The following is an 18,548-nucleotide window of genomic DNA, read 5'->3' on the forward strand; positions in this document are numbered from 1 at the left end:
CAGTGGCGCTTCAGAAGTACTCAAGTGGCAATTGCAGATGGAATTGGTAGTTGCAGAAGAAGTGCTTGCAGAAGCACCACTGGTCAAGGTATTGAGTATGACTCTGAGTTAGCCAGGAGCCGGTTTGATGTGAATGAAGAACATCTACCTCAGACTGGCTCCCAGCCAGCTTCAGAGTTAGACTCAAGACTGAAATTGACTATCAGAGGCAAGACACGTATGTTCACCCATAAATTTTACACATAATGCACGAACAGGCACGAACTACCATATCGATACATGGGACCTGCCCCCCGTCCCGTGCCCTCCTGTCCAATTTCCACAACCAAAGCTAGATGTACGCGGAACCACTGTTACAGCTTGTTCAGAGTGTCCCGTGATCGTTCAAGCATGTGGAAAGATATATTATCTATGGTACGCCTCGTGCAAGCTCTTGGCAGATTCTGCCTCTTGGGCTAACACAAGTACTAGTAGTTGCCTTTGAAGCTTACCATGCGAGTCACGCGCGACAACGGCTACCGACGATCTGTAGAAGAATGCATGCGCACCCCGAGGATCGCATCTGTTTGATATCTGCGTGCACTCGGTCACCAAAGATATATGAGCTATGCTCCACAAGTGCGCCAGGTCGGACGTTCCAGTGACCATGTGATATCTAGATTTCAGTCATTCCCGAACATTCATGTGAATCTATGTGGAGACTTGTCATCGAGTACAATGAATTGTCATTGCGTCGTGCGAAATACTGCCATTTGTCGATGTCATCACCTCCCGAGTTTCCTCCACTCCACACCTCGAGGAATTTTTAATCAAACCACCGGTGTCAGCTCCATGGATAGTTCCCACGGTCGATGATTAGCGATTGCCCGGGGAAACGAAGCCCAGGTCAGAAGCGTCCAGCTGAGCGCCATTGAGGCAGACCACCGCCGTTGCACCCGCTTCAGGCGTCCTTCTCCTAAGATAGGGACCTGTTGGTAGGGCAAGAGGACGGCTAGCAGAGCGGGTGGGCGAGCGGTTTCGAACCTGCGAAAGTTCTCGTCAGGGGGCTACCGCTACCCCGACCGCTCGTACTTCTCATTACTGTTAGGGATACTACTGCTAAGCCTATATATACAGGGGGAGTGGATGTCCGTGCCACTACTGCAACCGCGCTCCATTTTAGGGCCGGCCAGCTGGCTAGGTACCGGGGACCCTCCGTAAGGGCAGTTTACGGTTGGGGAGGAGAGGGCTGGGGCTAGCTCGGAATCTTCGAGAACTAAGATCGGATCGATGGGCCTTTATCCCGGATACGGTATCACTTGGCCACACCATCGGTCATCTGCCTGTTCCCTTTCGGGGACAGGGGAGATTCCTTCGTTCCCATGAGATATGCGACGAGGCTGGATGTGCGGAGAGCCTCTCCCATGAAGGGGTATACATAGCTCAAGGTTGTCTATTGAAGTGAAGGATAAAATTTTGAAGTGAGTCGTGACCTCAGCGGATCTCTAACAAATTTATGGCTATTTCCCTAGAATCTGGGGTAAAGCTTATGCGATTCTGATGTGAAATGGTGAATACTTATTCTTAGGTTCATTGCAAAGAGCTAATTTATATATCCATCAGACCACTGCCAGTTATAATCAGCAACAGCAATGCAAGTCGCCAGCGCATTCGTCTGTATATCCCTTCCCCGTTCGCATTTTCCAGGATGGTTCTAAGCCATTTCGTGCTGCTACTTGTGTCGTATGTGGTTGCGTCGAATTCCTCGGTCACGATCCCGACGACTTCTGCATCCAATAGCAGCACCCCTGTCACGAGTAGCCCTTTGACTTTGCCCATCTCACACTACCCTTTCAATCCGTTTCCAACTCCAACGCTTGCGCCAGGGCCACCGATTTTCCCTGCAACTGATCCCTTATATCCCCCTCCTATCAACGCAGACCCCATGGTTGTGCCTGACTTTGCTCCAGCTTGGGCAGCCGCTTACACGAAGGCAATGTCTATGGTATGAGGAGTAAATGCACTTGATGATATGATTATCTGATTTTGCGTACAGATATCCAACTTCACTATCCAGCAAAAAGTCAACATCACTACAGGCGTTGGCTGGGGTAATGGTCTCTGTGCCGGAAACACTCCTCCTGTTGGAAACTTCCCTGGGTTGTGTCTTCAAGTCAGTGAATCATATGTTTATCTTTGACGAGTGTTCAATCTTCTGGCACATCTCCTGCTCTAGGATTCGCCGCTCGGAGTCCGAGATACTGACTTCGTCACTTCGTTCCCCGCTGGTATCACCACCGCTTCTACGTAAGTCTTAAATGTGAAATTATTTCACCTGGAATGATATATAGTAATGTAGATGGAATCGTGTTCTTATGCGCGCCCGGGGTTTCGCAATGGGTCAAGAGCACCGAATGAAAGGTGTCAACGTCGCTCTGGGACCCATGATGAACATGGGCCGCATCGCTCAAGGTGGACGCAACTGGGAGGGATTCGGTGCTGACCCGTTTCTATCTGGAGAAGCCGCCTATGAAACGATCCTGGGCCTGCAATCTGGTGGTGTCCAGGCCACGGCTAAGCACTATATCAACAAGTGCGATTCAGACATGTCATTTTACCAGGCTAACCTTGTCATCTAGCGAACAAGAATGGAAGCGCACGCTGGAGTCTTCCAATGTCGATGATCGTACCCAGCACGAAATTTACGCCCATCCTTTTATGCGTTCTGTAATGGCGGGTGTCTCATCGGTTATGTGCAGTTATAGTGAGTGTCTCTGAAATTGAATTGTCAGTGCCTCATGCGACCAAACTTTCAGACTTGATCAATGACACTTATGCTTGTAATAACAACAAGACCCTCAACGACATAATGAAACGCGAGTTTGGCTTTCAAGGCTGTGAGTCAAACTCGATATTTTGGATCAATAGCCCCTGAGCTGTATGAGCTTGTCCAGTCATCCAATCTGATTGGTTTGCGACGATGGAAACCCTTTCCCCTGTTGCCGGTCTCGATGTAAGTGTAGTGTCGATTATGTCTCAGAACACTAATCTGATGAGTCATTAGATGTCGATGCCTGGAGCCATAACCCTCGGTTCAGGGACTCAGAATCTCACTGACTTCGTTATGAACGACATTATCTCCATACAGCGGCTTGACGATATGGCGACCCGGATCATTGCTGCATGGTACTTCTTGCACCAGGACGAAGGCTACCCAAATGTCACTGTTTCTTCGTTCGATCTCTACAACCCTCTTAATCGGGAGGTCAATGCGCAAAGTGATCATTATCTAATTGTACGCGAGATTGGTGCTGCTGGTACAGTTCTTCTAAAGAATGAAGGCGCCCTCCCTCTGTGCAAGCCGAAGAGCATCGTTTTAGTTGGCAGTGATGCTGCTCCACCAGTTTCGGGTCCAAACGAGTACACCGACAAGGGTGGCGATCCAAGTGGCATCCTTGCGATGGGCTGGGGTTCTGGGTAAGTGGCAGTCTTCGTAAATTACAATATTTCTCAAGCACTCCTGTATGTAAGATCCGACAACTTCACGTATCTTGTCTCCGTGAGTATCTCAACTTTCGCCTAATCGCTCTGTTTAACGACTACCCCGGCCTTTCAGCCCTACGAAGCCATTCAGTCACGCGCTCGAGTGGATCAGACCAGTGTTTTCTGGGACTTTGATGACTGGGACCTCGCCAAGGCAGGTAACTCCGTTATTGGCATGGAAGCCGCCATTGTCTTCGTTAACTCCGACTCGGGTGAAGTGGGTCGTCCAACCTTTATTTCGGTTCTTACGACTTGAACATAACGCTTCTCAGGGTTACATCACTGTCGATGGAAATGTGGGTGATAGGAAGAATTTGACTGCATGGCATCAGGGTGACCAGCTCATTCTTGCTGTCGCTGCTCAAAATAACAACACTATCGTGGTCACCAACTCTGTTGGTCCTTTGATCATCGAACCTTGGGTCGATCATCCAAACGTCACTGCCGTGGGTGCTGGATCAAATCGCTTGTACACATCTGCTGACATCTGATGTACAGATTGTTTGGGCTAATCTTGGCGGCAACGAGGCTGGCAACGCCATCGCTGACATTCTTTACGGTGCCTGGAATCCATCTGGGAAACTACCATATACCATTGCGAAGAGCCCCACGGACTATCCTGCTCAGCTTGTAACGGGTGGTACTATAGCAGATATCCTGTCCATAAACTACACCGAAGGTCTCTTCATTGACTACCGCTGGTTCGATGCAGTAAGTACTTCTGTACCTTCCGCAGTTTTAGCCAATATTGACCGTCCATAGCAAAACATCACACCTCGTTATGAGTTTGGCTTCGGATTGAGTTACACAACTTTCGAGTACTCCGACCTTGCCATCACGAAAGTTAACCCCGCCAACTACGCACAAATGGACCTGGTTCAGAATTGGGAAGACGGGGGTGCAACACCCATTGCCGAAGGGTCTACAACTGCTCTCTGGTCTGTCCATGAATATGATAATTCCATTATATCGAACTAATCATCTACAAACAGGCTGCATATGCCAGCATACGAAGTTACCTTTAATGTACAAAACACTGGTGCTTTATACGGTTGCGAGGTACGTGGCTCCTTCCGTTACCCTTTTGCCCAAATTATTGACAGTTATCCATCTAGGTTCCCCAAATATACATCCATCACCCACCCTCAGCCGGTGAACCGCCTTCGGTCCTTAAGGGCTTTACGAATGTCGTTGTATCACCAGGACAAACTACCTCTGTATCGATTACTCTGTCCCGCTACGATCTTTCTGTTTGGGATGTTGTTCGCCAGGGGTGGGCAAAACCAGAAGGAACTATCACTTTCTCCGTTGGGGCAAGTAGCAGGGACTTTAGGCTGAGTGGGATCATTCCTGCATAGATTCTTGGGAGTCTGCAATGTAAGAAATATAGAAACTTTGGACATCATGATGGCCGATAGTGTAGTGCAACGTTGCAACGCTTTACCGAGTTGTGGGGAAATCGGCCGGCCCGACTTGCCATCGGATCTTTCGGCTACTAGGTGCTTTTGTCGAGTTCAACCTATAGCTATCTAGTGACTTCTAGTCTCCTGTGGTCAAACCTTGAGAGAAGGAATCAAATGTTCCTTTTTTTCACAGCCATCTGACAATCTGCCTTCATGTTCATCAAACGTCCAACATATGTCTACCCACGGTGATCATGGAACAGGACCAACATTCATCTGCGTCTCGCGAACTTTTGATTCTCTACGCTACGGAAACAGGTACAGCTCAAGAGACTGCTGATCGCATTGCGAGGGAATGTCGAAAAGTCCGTTTTCACTGTCGTGTGCAGAGCATGGATGTGTATCCACCAGTGAGGCGGCTTCTCAATCGTTTTACTAAGATGGTCTTCACGTCCTGTGCAGGAAACATTGATTTCGGAACACTTGGTCATATTCGTTGTTTCGACTACTGGCTGGGGAGCTGAACCCAGAGCCATGACTTCGTTATGGAACATGCTGCTGAGGTCTGATCTCCCAAGCGACCTATTCGAGGACATGGATTTCTGTGTATTCGGCCTTGGAGACACGGCCTACGAGAAATTTTGTTGGCCGGCGAAGAAGCTATCGAGAAGGATGCAAAGTTTGGGAGGTTATGAGATTTGCCCACGAGGAGAAGGAGACGAACAACATCGCATGGGGTGGGTATCTCATGTTTTCCGCGTTTCAACATAGCTAATCAAAGTGCAGGGTAGATGGTGCTTTGGATCCTTGGATCGAAGGTTTCCTAGATGTTCTCACACGGCTCTACCCACTACCGCACGAGCAAGATAATATTCCTGCTGGTCCACCACCGCCTCGCGTATCCTTGAGCAATGTAACATCCGATACCTTCTTGAATCCAGATCCTCTAGATGAGGACATGAAATTTCATACAGCTTCGGTGAAATGCAACAGACGGATCACTGCGGAAGATTGGTTTCAGGACGTACGCCATTTTGAGTTCTCCTTTGAAGACGATATACAGTATGGGCTTTGTCTTTTGAATTCGCGGTTACTAACGGGAAATTTCAGGTATAATCCTGGAGATGTTGCTGTGATTCATCCATCTGCGGCTGCATCAGAAGTCGACTCTTTCCTTGTCACCATGGGCTGGGCAAATGTTGCCGATGACTTTTTCACAGTAGAACATACAATGTTAGGTGCGACAGAACAGGTCCCTAGTAAACTCCATCTAACATCTTTCAGATCAAACGTTACCCGACCATCTACCGACAATCGTTTCCCTCCGAATCCTATTCACCCGCTATCTCGATTTCAATGCTGTGCCCCGCCGCTCTTTTTTCCAACTGCTGCGATATTTTGCTACTGATGAGCTTGAACGCGAAAAACTCGATGAATTCGTATCGATAGAAGGAGCGGTACGTTGGGTTTCCTCCATTTTGTTTGGTTTATTGAGGACGTGCAGGACGAAATGTATGATTATTGTCAACGCGTCAAACGCACGATCTGGGAAGTATTGTCCGAGTTCCGGTCCGCAAGGATACCGAGAGGGTATGTCTTTGACTTGTTCCCTCCATTGAGACCAAGAGAGTTTTCAATTGCTAGTTCGATCGAGGTGAGCTTGACTTAGATCGCCTTCACTGCAAACCAAAATTCACTTCTGTGTTTCGTCAGCTCCATCCCCATGAAATACATCTCTGTGTCGCTATAGTGCGCTATCGCACGAAGTTGAAAGTTCCTCGGAAAGGCGTCTGTACTAGTTATCTTTCAGGGCTTAATTCAGGTCCGCACGGCGTTCTAGCATAGTCCCTGAACTCATATCATGTCCAGGAGATACCCTTCGTATCGGTCTCAGAAAGGGCTTCATTTCCCTTCCTACGGATCTAAACATTCCAGTGGTATGCGTGGGTCCAGGAACAGGCGTTGCACCTATGCGTGCCGTTATCGAACAACGCATACACGAGGGATACACCAGTATGTTTGGCTATCTTTGTATATCAGCTGATCCTTGATGTGACCCCAGATACTACCTTATACTTTGGTTGTCGTTCTGCACACAAGGATCAGCATTATCGCATGGAATGGGAATCTCATGCGGAAGCACAGAAACTCCGCTATCGCGTTGCGTGTTCTCGTGATGGACCAGAGGGCGTCAAACGGACGTATGTGCAAGATCTGATGAACGAGGACGCTCAGTATATTTGGACAATGTTGGGGCAGCAACGAGGCATCCTTATCATCTCAGGGTGAGTCTAGATTATGTGTAACACGTAATGAATCCTAAGCTTCTATGATAGTTCTTCGAACAAAATGCCTACTGCTGTCCGTGAAGCTGTGCGAGGTGTAGTAGAGAGGTTCGGAGGAAGGTCGAATGCCGAGGCTGTGGAATTTGTTGCTGCGATGGAGAGAGAGAGAAGGTTGATTGAGGAGTGTTGGAGCTGAGAATATTCAAAACTGGTGGGCGCCGAATCGTGAAGAAGACCATTGTTTAGCCGATTTCGCAACACTTTCCGTTGGTCGCATCAAACCTTAGGTTTACGCCTGTCAGGCTCAACTGAACCTGCGATTGTGGATTGAGTTATCCTTCAGGCGAATGCCCATGTGCAACCTTGACGATCATATCATGGCAGCCCTCAAATCTCATGTGAAAGTTTTGCGACTATAAGTTGCAGCAAGTGATATCGTAATTGAGACTGCTAGTAACCATTGAGCGCCCAATATACTGCGTGGCCTCGAGAGCATCGGATATATGCTGTGGGACGGCATAAAATTATCATGAAGGCGGTCTCCACTTTGGCTAGTCATGCGCGTTACCTACTATCGAAAGAAGTGCTCTTGGACTAACCGGAACGACATACACACTCAGTGTCACTCACATCACCCCAGCCTAACATTCCTACACCCTGGTAGGCGTTACAGGTTCCACTTGAATCAGCAACATCACAATGTATCTGAGCAGTTGCCCCATCTGCAAGACCAAACATGTGAAGAATTATCCCGAAATACTTTGCCTTTGGGAAGGTGCTGGTTCTGACATGAGTCGTGCATGGAGGTGGGGGAGATCATGATGGAGTACAACACGAGTATAGGATTGGAAACAAAATCTGCATTCAGTGCGAAGAACTCGGATACCTATCACGGCACCGGTGGGAGGTATGGATGAGGAACAAGCAAGGGAGATACTTCACGAGGTAGATAGAGAGCGTCAACAATCCAACCTGCAAATCGGGATTCATGATTTGAGTAGAGTAAGCACCTCGCACCAAATTTGATGCAGAAGAACAAGAGATTTTTGGGGCAACAACTTGAACTTGAGTGAGGCATCCTAGGACATCTTAGAGTGGACGGCCTAGAACCATGTGTACCAGCCTACTTGAAGCTTGAAGTTCCGAGGATAGTTCTTCGCTTACTGCGATTTGTGAAGCCGAGGTTCGAATGAGGTGACTGGCTACTGGTGTCCGAATCGGACTTTGGTCGGAGGTAAATGACTCGTACAGAATTTGTAAGCAGACTCCAGTGCTCCAGCTTCTTACTAGTCCGACCCGGTAATAAAGGCAGACGATTGATTTTGAAGAAGCATCAAACCTTCAGGTATGCACGATCACGCCCACAATTCTATAACCTCAGCAGCGCTCATATCGGTGGCACTCCTCAGATCCGACGTGAAACTTATGTGATCCATTGAAGGTTCTCCCTTTGTGCGGATCTAACCCTGCACAGCCCACCTCGAGGCGTGAGGATGAGCGCCTAGGGGTCCCTTATTAGACCTGTGGCCGTCAGTCAGTGGCCAATTCCTTTCTTTCAGCCCACTGGTAACATGGCTCAATATTCAACAGCAAACCCTCTTTCCAAGTCAATAGAACGTCTTAGTCTGGAATATATCATCAATCATGTATTTCTTCCTCTCAAGTTGCCGCAAGGGAGTGACCAATCACTTGAGAACGATCTGGCCTTATCTCAAGCAGTATTCGATGCTGCTATCACCTTCAGTAACCAGCTATCGTCCAATAAGTTGCCGCTTTGGACAAGCAACTTGAAAATGCTTCGCAATCTCAACGACTCAATCAGATTCAGCGTGATGTCTGAAAAAGAAGTCGAATTTCAAATCAACGCTATGGACATTGGAGGTCTGTTGTTTTCGTCTCGTTTTCATTATTTTTCTATATTCAGTATCAATTTTTAGATGTCCTTGTATATATGATTCGCGCGCAAAACGCTGCGGTGGTCATGAGAAAGCTCGAATCCGAGACCGTATTCGAGTCATTTGAGGTCTCTCCTGACCCCACCGCAGTTATGGGCGCAAAGGGAAAGCTGATATGTTTTTATCCTGGACCTGCCATCGCAGTTCCAGATATGAACATTGATAATACCACCTTTCCCGCTGAGCTGGCAAATTTCCTAGTTCACATGGATCAAGATGTCCTTGATGCAGCAGCGACGAGGACAAAAGCTAAATCTACTGTTCTCGAAGAGAGGGACACCACGCATCCGCGATATATCACGGAACTCTTGACCGGTATACTGCGTGGCCTCGGGAGCATCGCCGATGTTCCTCGTATCCGCAAGCGCATTGCAGATGATGTGCTTTGGGACAGCGCGAAGTTGCCGTGGAGGCGGTCTTCACTTTGGCTTGTTATTCGCGTTGCCATGCAGACAACCGTGGAGCGCAGTGCTCTCGGACGAACGACATATAAATCATTCATGTTGTTCTTCATGACTCGACTCACATCGCTTGCACTCGACTACGACTTGTCAAATGACATCTTACACTTCATGTCGGCAAAGATCGCGCGCCGTCTTTTCAAGCATGGATCCTCTGCTTCTCCAGCGTTATCGCAGATGGTCACCGTTGTCACAAGAGATGTAAGGGGCGTCCTGGAGAAAAGATGGGGATCTGTTCAGAACACGCAACGGGCCTCGCCTCTTTGGGCTCCTGAGACCCTCCACGTTCTGCGAGATACCCATCTTTCCTTGAACACAAGCCGACAGTACATAAGCAAAGCTTTGCAGAACCAGCATTCCTCCCCTGAAACAATCTCATTCAATCCCAGCCACCACACCCGCGGGACAATCGATCATTTCCTTGACGCCGAAGGTAGCTTCTTAGTAGCTGCTTATGCCGCAGAACCATATCTTGCCCTGGCAGACTTTGAGACCGCCATTGGATCAGGGATCGACAACTGGGTGGCGCGCGTGCCACTCCAGAGTGCTGAGTCTGCATGTGTCTCGATTGAGGCATGCGCCTCTACGTACTCCTCAAGAGCGCTGAAGGATTATAAAGGAAACCCGGAGAATCTGTCTATCATGCTTCTCACCCTTTTCGAGCTCTGGGTAGCGATGGATAAGATCGTTGTTAGAGAAATCCCACTCCTGGCAGAATACTCCCCCGAAATCCCATTGACGCTTTGGGAATGTCTTTTAATCCGCAAAGCTTCTGCCCTTGACCGTTTGAAGAAGTTGCATGCTTACTTGAAAGCTCGTCACCACCAGGCTTCCGGATGTCTTTCAGCATTCTCGTTTACCTCATTCGCAGCGCGATATTTTTACCACTCATCCGAGCTGCAGTGTTTGAAGGTTCGCATTGAGGCGGATGGTCAGAAACAGCGGGAGAAGAAGTTGAACGAGCTTCAGACCCTTAACAAGAAGTACGGTGACTTGAAGGAACGCGCAGAAAGTTTAGAGCACGAGTTCGTCTTCACTTCACGCGGCAGGGAAAAACACAAGCAAAAACGCTGCAAAAAGTGTCTCTTGGAAAAGGAGATGCGGTCAATGACTATTACGGTTCACGAGTGGCCACTACCAGCCCGTGAAAAGGATGCGATCGCAGTGGTGTTTGAGCTAGCGTGCCCCATTGCGTTCGACATGTGGAGATCCATGACATTTCATGTCTTCGTAGATATCTGCACTCCAGAAGAGATTTTGTCTGTTCATCCCTTCATGGCACTGCCAGAATATGACGCCCTGAAGCGATATCGCACGTGCCACGCAAGACAAAGGCTCACTTTGGCGTCGGATGCCAAACCTTTCTCCAAGTGTCATTACAACAACACTCACATTCCTGCGCTGGACAGTCAAGTCTGTGTAAACAACGGACTTCAATTTCAGCCTTTCGACACAAGGACAGATGCATGGGTGGCAGACGTACTGTTACGATGCGACGCCACCAAGTTTTGCACTTTCCTTCTTCCAAAGGGACCGTATGATGGTTTGCAGCAATACCTTGCAGGGACAACTCATACGTCAAACGAGGTGATAGCCAATCAGGCAGATTGTCGCAAGGACATGAATATACATGAATTCATCGCATTCGGAGCCTTGCGGAGTGGACCGCGTTTGCAATGGATGAATGTGCTACGTGAACTCCGCGCGAGGACCCTCAATTTCCGACGTGATGAAGTTCATCTACTGCTGGCGCAAACTGTTTCACAGGTCGGCCCATTCTCGTCCAATGACAGCCTTGTTTGGCACGAGGAGTTGAATAGCGTGCCCTTTGCTATCGCACTACTTGGCGAGCTAGAGGATTTGATGGCGAGCGTCGAAGGTAATTGGTTAGAAGCTATCACGTTCAACACTATCATCATGCTTGCGTGTCGTGTCTTGTCCTCGACTCAGGAAGAGAGTGTCAAAAATCGTGGACATTCGTTCCTTCGAAGGATACGAACTGCAACTTTTGCGTTGCTGACGCAACTATCAGGGAAAATGCAAGCTAGCAACGACGAGACGGTCAGCCAGGATTTACAAGGACGCGTTCGGGATCTGGCAATCACCTGTAGGAGTACTTTCGATGTCGACGCAGACGCTTCACTGCTCCTGACGTCGAACGATGACATCAAGATATTTGTATGTTGTGCGGTCATGATTTATGATAACACTCCGAACCAATTGGACAATCTTCCGCAATTTTCCAAACTACTGCTAGAGCGAGACAAGAGATGTTGCCACGCATTAGAGTCCGCTATTCGTCAATATGCAGTTTTTCACAGGGAGGGTCTTGATTGGGCGATGGCTATGATTTGGGGCAGCTACAGACCAGGAACTCCTTGGAGAACACTCACGGCTCCGAACTCTCGTTGGCTCGTGACACAGACTGCACCTTTGCGTTCCCAATCACCACAGGACGTGCACTTCAATTTGATTAGCGGATGCTTGCTTGTTGACGGGAAGCAGCTAGGCAGGCTTCCTTCAACGGTAGTGCAGCATCCCACTTACCAATCGATTTTCGGTGATGTAAGTCTTTGAAAGTTGTAGGTTTGTTGGTACACGCTCAGCTATCGACTACAGCAAGTTCTGGATATCATTCCAGCTGATATTCGTGGAATGGAATATGCGACACGCGGAAACTTCTGTGACCATCAGGTTAGTAGTTACTTTTATTGTAATCACTCAGCAACTAATGACGCACTTGCTTATTCCTGAAGGTGTCTTTTGCTCTCCATGACTTGAACGATCTCATCATCCGTGCGAAGCATATCAAATACGACTCACCTGTCCTCCAGCTCATTCCGAGACACAAGTTCTTGAGCGATCTGCCAACCGTCTTGGTCGTGGGTCATACCCATTGGCTTAACCTGCACACAGGCGAAATTGAGATTCGGCCAGCAGAAAATACGTGGAAATCTTCGTCTGACAATTGGATCTTGCGATTTTCTGTTTCAGGTTCTTCGACACTGCAGAATTCCAGCGGTGCCACCCTTGTCGACATACACAGCCAAACGTGGGATATGATCTCCAAGAGGCTGCGTCCTCTGGAGGATGTATACTTCATCATGGTCACGTATAACAAAGCATTTGGCAGCACTCCCTTGTTGAAGGCTGATTTGCCCCGATATGGCCTTGAATTCTTCATTGATGAAGATGGAGAATTGCAGTCTCGTAACATGCGCAACATGGTCGTTGATGCCGTTCAGTCTAGTGGCACCATGTTAGGACTGGTCAATCAACTTATCCTGCGCCCAAAGTTGCAAATTGCGGACGAGCATTCGCGCACCGTAATCATCCCAGATGGTCATATCTCATACTCCGCTAATGGTCACCATGTCCGCGTCACCATCGCTCCTGAAGGTACTCGAGTAACATACCAGCTGTATAGGGTTGATACAGATCTACGCTGCCTCACTGGGAACGTGGGTCTGACAAGTAAGCTCTATCAGGCACTCCTTCACGCTGTTACCAGTGGCTGTCTTCCTGATCCCCTGACGGGTCGAACGGGGACAGAGGAGGCGTTGCATCTCTTGCATTCTGCAGCTTGTCGATCGTTTATGAAGCTTCGCTCTCGCGACACAGATCTTCTGCGCGAGATCAGTTCGCTGTCAACCAAGCGCGTCTGGTATCCTACTCATCTTCAGAAGATGCAGACAATTTCATGGTCGTGCCTTACGCCCCTTGCACAGCACCACGGGTTTCATCCAGCCGCGAAATCTATCATGGATTACGGAATGAAGCTTTCGACTTTCTCAGAAAGATCTGCAAACCTTCAGGTTGCCTACGAGCTTCCACAGTCCATCAACCACCTTCTTGAGCGCGCCTCAGTCCGTGCCTCGACGATCTATCCTAATCAGTTCTCTCTTCCACTTCCACTCGGTGATACAGATGTCATCTATACTTCACGTCATATTCCTGACGAAGTCGCGGAAGAGAGGGCATTTCAAACCGCCTTCATGGTGCGTCAGTGGCCAAGCAGACTTGCTGTACAATGGAATATTCTCAGTTTCTTGACTCAGTGGCAAGATATGAAGGGCGCTGGCGAGCCGCTCAGTTTGCAGTACTCCAAAGACTGGCTTCGACCGACTTTTTCGCATTTCTTCCTTTCTGCGTACGACTGCTGTCGTAGAGCTACAAAGAAAGACACATCTCGGCTGCTGTTCACCCTGGCTTCGATGTCATACAGCTTGTTGGACGATCATGCGCTCGTGCCAACACTCCTAGCCTTCGCCACAGTTCCCGAAATTCACAGCCTGGGAGGCCCTCCGAAGTTCATTTCATATCATCTCTTGGATGGTTTCATGCCATCCGATACGAAGTTGGGAAAGATCATCAATTCGTGTATTAGAAATTATGAAGTCAGCAAGGAGAAAGAGCTAGCTGCAAATCCTGGGGAAGATGAAAGGACTCTGGAGAAGCGTCGTCGTGCAGCTTTCAAAGACAAGTGTTGCTCAGAAAAGCAAGTCATTCTCGGAAAAATTTCGGATGCTTGGCCACGCGAAAATTCTCCAGTATTTAATACGTTGCAAGTGAAGTGCTACGACCTCGATGAACTGTCAAAGAAACTTTCCGTATTATTTCGCAGCTGTTGGCAAAACCATTGCCTGAAGCTACACATAGATAGCCTGCAGGGGACGCTCGAGCAGTTCTACACGCCCAACCCTCCTTCAAAACCCTCTCGATATCGTCTTGATTTTCGCCTCGAGGACTGGCATATTACATCACCAGCCTCATCCGTTGATGCCCAACATCTATTCGATAGAGATCCGCCTGTGACAGGTGTGTGCGGGTCTTCCCAAGTTCTGCCAAATGCCAGTCGGAGAGATTTGGTATCTCCAGACTCCAGAGTTGCAGCGAGGTTGCAACAGTTGATCGACGACTTTCGCGCCCGAGGAAGTGACAAGTTCCGGCGCAAATACGCCAACGATCTGGACCAGAGCAGGTCAATTTACTGTGACGAAAAGATTGTTGCCTTACCAGATTCTACGCCATACACGATGGAACTACTGCTTGAGTACCATTCTATCCATAACCGGCAATTCCAAGATTCACTCGCATCTATTTCACATGCCCTCTCCCCTGCCTCTCCTGCTGAGAACACATTATACAATGCCGCATTATGGCCTCGAGTTACACCAAATTTTCTTTTCGCTCGCATGGCTTCTGCAGCAGGAAGTCCTTTGAGAAAGGCTTGGCGTGCTACTCTTGTTCGGCTGTCGCAGATACTTTTGCAACTGCAACGCTCGCGAAGGCTGTTAGTCTTTGCTGCTAACAAAAACTGGGTCGAGTTCTTCAAGGAGTTGGAGAGTGAAGAATGCGAGGGATTTGATCCGGAGCAGTACCCTGACTGGCTTTTAATACAGGTACGCTATGAAGAAAGCAATCGTTGATGGTTATTGATAACCGACATTCGTAGATTGAAAGTCAGTTCTTGGCACGGTCAGTCCAGGTCAAGGTTGCGCTGGAGATGATGTCACCATCCCAAGGAGGAAATACCTCTCTCCAATTGAACATGGGCGAAGGCAAATCCTATGTTATCGTTCCCCTCGCAGCAGCAGCGCTTTCTGATGGTCACAGACTGGTCCGAGTAATCGTGCTGAAGTCGTTGTCTTCCCAGATGTTTCAGCTTCTGGTCGAACGACTAAGCGGCCTTGCGCAAAGACGCATTTTCTATGTCCCATTCTCCCGCGCACTCTCTATCGACTCATCGAAGGTGCAAATGTATCGTGACCTGATGCAAGAATGCATGGATGCCAAGGGAATCTTGGTCGTGCAACCAGACCATATTCTATCGTTCCAGCTGATGGTCGTCGACCGTCAGCTCTCCCCTCAGATTGAAGTTGCTCAAGGTATGCTGCGGACTCAGCTATGGCTCGACAATCACACACGCGACATCCTGGATGAAAGCGATGAAATTTTGCACGTCCGCTACCAACTGGTATACACCGTGGGTCTTCAGAATTCGCTTCAAGGTCATCCCGAAAGGTGGACGACGACACAACAAGTTTTGAGTCTTGTCGCGAAGCACGCCACTCGGCTTATGAGCGAATTTCCCTCTCGTTCAGATGTGTCCACTCGTGAGCAAGAAGGGTTCCCTTTTGTTCGTGTTCTGCACCCAACAGCAGGTGAAGCACTGGTCCAATGGATCGCAGAGGATGTCATCAATGGCGCGCTTGAAAACATCAGCTTTGATCAAGCATCTCTCCATTTCAAAGAAGCTGTTTACTGCTTCATCGCATTTGAGAATATAACCAATGCTTGTGTCAGCATAGTGGAAGATCACTATAGACACACTACGGCCTGGCCAGGCCTCCTAGTCTTGCGTGGACTGCTGGCATGTGGTATATTGGTGTACGCCCTCAAAGAACGTCGCTGGCGCGTGGACTATGGCCTCACCCCAAAACGCACTATGCTAGCTGTTCCATTTCGGGCAAAAGACATGCCCTCATTGCGGGCAGAGTTTGGCCACCCGGACGTTGCTGTCACCCTAACGTGCCTGTCATACTATTATGGGGGTCTCACGCTCCAGCAGTTGATGTTATGTTTCGAGCTCCTCCTGAAGCAGGATAACCCTACCCACGAGTATGAATCCTGGGTGCTTGCACTTCAATCCGTCCCAGAAAGTCTGTGTCAACTTAGCGGAATCAATACAGAATCAGCAGAGCAGCTCCTTGTCCTTCAACAACTGTTCGAATTCAACAAGGCAGTCATAGACTTCTACCTCTCCCGAGTAGTTTTTCCAAAGGAAGCGAAGGCATTCCCCAGCAAACTCACCTGCTCCGGGTGGGATCTCGCTCAAGAGAAGAGACATATCACGACCGGCTTTTCTGGTACTAACGACAACCGCTATCTTTTACCAAGCTCAATGGTGCAGCATGACCTCGATTACCAACGCAGCACGAATGCGCGGGTCCTGGCGTTCCTTTTGCGTCCAGAAAACAATTGCTACCGACCCATACCATCTGGCCAGAAGGTGCAGCAGTTCATCGATACCTTAATCGCACAAACCCCCGAGGTCCGCGTGCTCCTGGATGTGGGTGCGCAGATGCTGGAATTGAAGAATCAGGAATTGGCCGAGGCATGGCTTCGAGCCAAGCGCAATGCCCAAGCTGCAGTCTTTGTGAATGACGATGATGAAATTGTTGTCATCAACCGAGATGGGACAGTGGAGCCCCTTGTGTCGTCTCCCTTTGCCCAACAGCTCGACCAGTGCGTGGTATATCTGGACGACGCCCATACCAGAGGAACGGATGTCAAGCTTCCTTCCGGCTTCCGAGCTGCTGTCACACTCGGTCCGAAAGTCACTAAAGACCGCCTGACGCAAGGTTTGTAATTCCAAAGTTCATGAGTGTCGATTTCGACAATAACCAACATAGGATGCATGCGGATGCGGAAGTTGGGTAATGGTCACTCAGTGATGTTTTTCGCTCCGATGGAAGTTGACCGAAGCATCCGCTCAGCCACTCAGAAAGCTCATATAGATGATATCGACGTTGCAGATATCCTGCAATGGACGATGCTCGAAACTTGTCTTGACATTCAGATGCGTGCATTCCACTGGGCTCAACAGGGATCGGATTTCAACACACGGCATTCCGCATGGACTAAATTCTCGCGCGCCCCTACCACTTCGATTTCCCCCCTTAAAACAGCCTGGTTGCAGCCAGAGGAGTGTTCATTAGAATATATGTACGCACCACGCAGTCCCTCGCAAGTATCCCACGTTTGCGATGCAGACATTCAAAGGAAATGCGAGGAGCTTGGAGTTCTAATGGGACCCGAAAGGAGCATGGATGAGGAACAGGAAAGAGAGGTAGTCCACGAGGTAGAAAGAGAACGTCAAGTCCAAAGACCGCCCAAAGTGCAACCTGCAGCTCGGGACTCAGTGCATGTGGATATTCGTCGATTTGTGAGGACCGGCCAAATTCCTGCATGGTCCCCAGCGTTCATTCCAGCGCTATCCAGCCTTGTCAACACCACTGCTGAATTTCATGAGAGCGAGCAGTGGGCGCAAAATGTTTTAGTCACCCGTGACTTCTCTCGTACGGTGGGGACTTTCCTCGCCAAGCAGAAAGCGGATGAATACCTGCGGCCCGTCAATTGGGTCGTATACAGTAACGCTGGAGTACTGGTAGTTATGAGCCCGAACGAAGTGAACACACTGCTACCTCATATCCGCAGGAGCAAAGTAGTTCACTTATGCATCTACACTCCTCGGACCACAAACACGATGAAGGCATGCGATGATCTTCAACTCTACCGTGTTCCTTCGGCACCACATCTGACACTGCCAGAACCGCTGATTTGCCAGCTAAACCTTTTTGCGGGCCAGCTATATTTCTCCAGTTACGAGAAGTATCTCCACACTTGCAACCTCTTAGGGCTTAACGCACCGGATTTGGGGGACGAGGACTTGATAGTCGACAGTGATGGATTCATCGGAGAGGAGAATCGCCCTTCTGCGAGAGCATCGTGTCCGTTCAAGCGATCCCAGCTTCCTCCGCTGAAAGAGTTGTTTGGAATGAGAAGGAAAGGCATGGGGTACCTGCCAACTCATATCGGAAAGATGTTCCATGGCCGCATTCTGACCAAGGGGGATTTTCTTAACTGAGCGCCAGGTCTATTTAACGTAAGTTTTAGTACCTTTCTGCTAGATACTTGACTGACTGCAATTCTGATCAACACTAGTCTCATGATGTAATTTTGCGACGTCCTTCGTGAATGTATTTGTAGTCGAATTTGTAGTCGGATCTGAAACGTTATACATCTTGTTACGTCGGTTCTTCGGTCATTACTCGTACAACACAGCCAGTGCCAGCAACTTCTATCTTTATGGCCAGGAAGTTAACATCGACGAAGCAGGCTTTGATTGAGGAATGGTGG

General features: G+C 48.9%; 3 protein-coding genes across 3 annotated transcripts; all 3 read left to right on the forward strand.

Moving 5' to 3' along the window:
• Positions 1–1,525: 1,525 nt before the first annotated feature.
• EDB93DRAFT_854523 (glycoside hydrolase superfamily) lies at positions 1,526–5,044 on the forward strand. The gene is made up of 16 exons (XM_041457708.1): positions 1,526–1,549; positions 1,603–1,984; positions 2,036–2,152; positions 2,216–2,286; positions 2,339–2,572; positions 2,619–2,743; positions 2,796–2,876; positions 2,934–2,992; positions 3,044–3,456; positions 3,511–3,538; positions 3,596–3,739; positions 3,795–3,968; positions 4,021–4,233; positions 4,285–4,460; positions 4,515–4,581; positions 4,638–5,044. Exons 2-16 carry the CDS (start codon positions 1,688–1,690, stop codon positions 4,878–4,880), a joined length of 2,442 nt encoding a protein of 813 aa, XP_041303279.1. The 5' UTR covers positions 1,526–1,549; positions 1,603–1,687; the 3' UTR covers positions 4,881–5,044.
• Position 5,045: 1 nt separating this feature from the next.
• EDB93DRAFT_854524 (riboflavin synthase domain-like protein) lies at positions 5,046–7,587 on the forward strand. Its single transcript, XM_041457709.1, has 10 exons — positions 5,046–5,335; positions 5,388–5,662; positions 5,712–5,987; positions 6,036–6,163; positions 6,210–6,382; positions 6,430–6,579; positions 6,639–6,747; positions 6,795–6,938; positions 6,988–7,210; positions 7,262–7,587. The coding sequence occupies exons 1-10, from the start codon at positions 5,180–5,182 to the stop codon at positions 7,404–7,406; spliced, it is 1,779 nt and encodes a 592-aa protein (XP_041303280.1). The 5' UTR covers positions 5,046–5,179; the 3' UTR covers positions 7,407–7,587.
• A 1,133-nt stretch (positions 7,588–8,720) lies between these two features.
• EDB93DRAFT_1232709 (uncharacterized protein) lies at positions 8,721–18,276 on the forward strand (the record flags this gene model as incomplete). Its single annotated transcript, XM_041451304.1, has 6 exons — positions 8,721–9,091; positions 9,148–12,191; positions 12,246–12,320; positions 12,383–15,028; positions 15,082–16,990; positions 17,042–18,276. Exons 1-6 carry the CDS (start codon positions 8,782–8,784, stop codon positions 18,274–18,276), a joined length of 9,219 nt encoding a protein of 3,072 aa, XP_041303281.1. The 5' UTR covers positions 8,721–8,781.
• Between the last annotated feature and the right edge of the window lie 272 nt (positions 18,277–18,548).

This window comes from Suillus bovinus, assembly GCF_016758785.1.
Source record: "Suillus bovinus strain UH-Sbo-P2 chromosome Unknown EDB93scaffold_78, whole genome shotgun sequence".
NCBI classification, from domain to species: Eukaryota; Fungi; Basidiomycota; class Agaricomycetes; order Boletales; family Suillaceae; genus Suillus; species Suillus bovinus.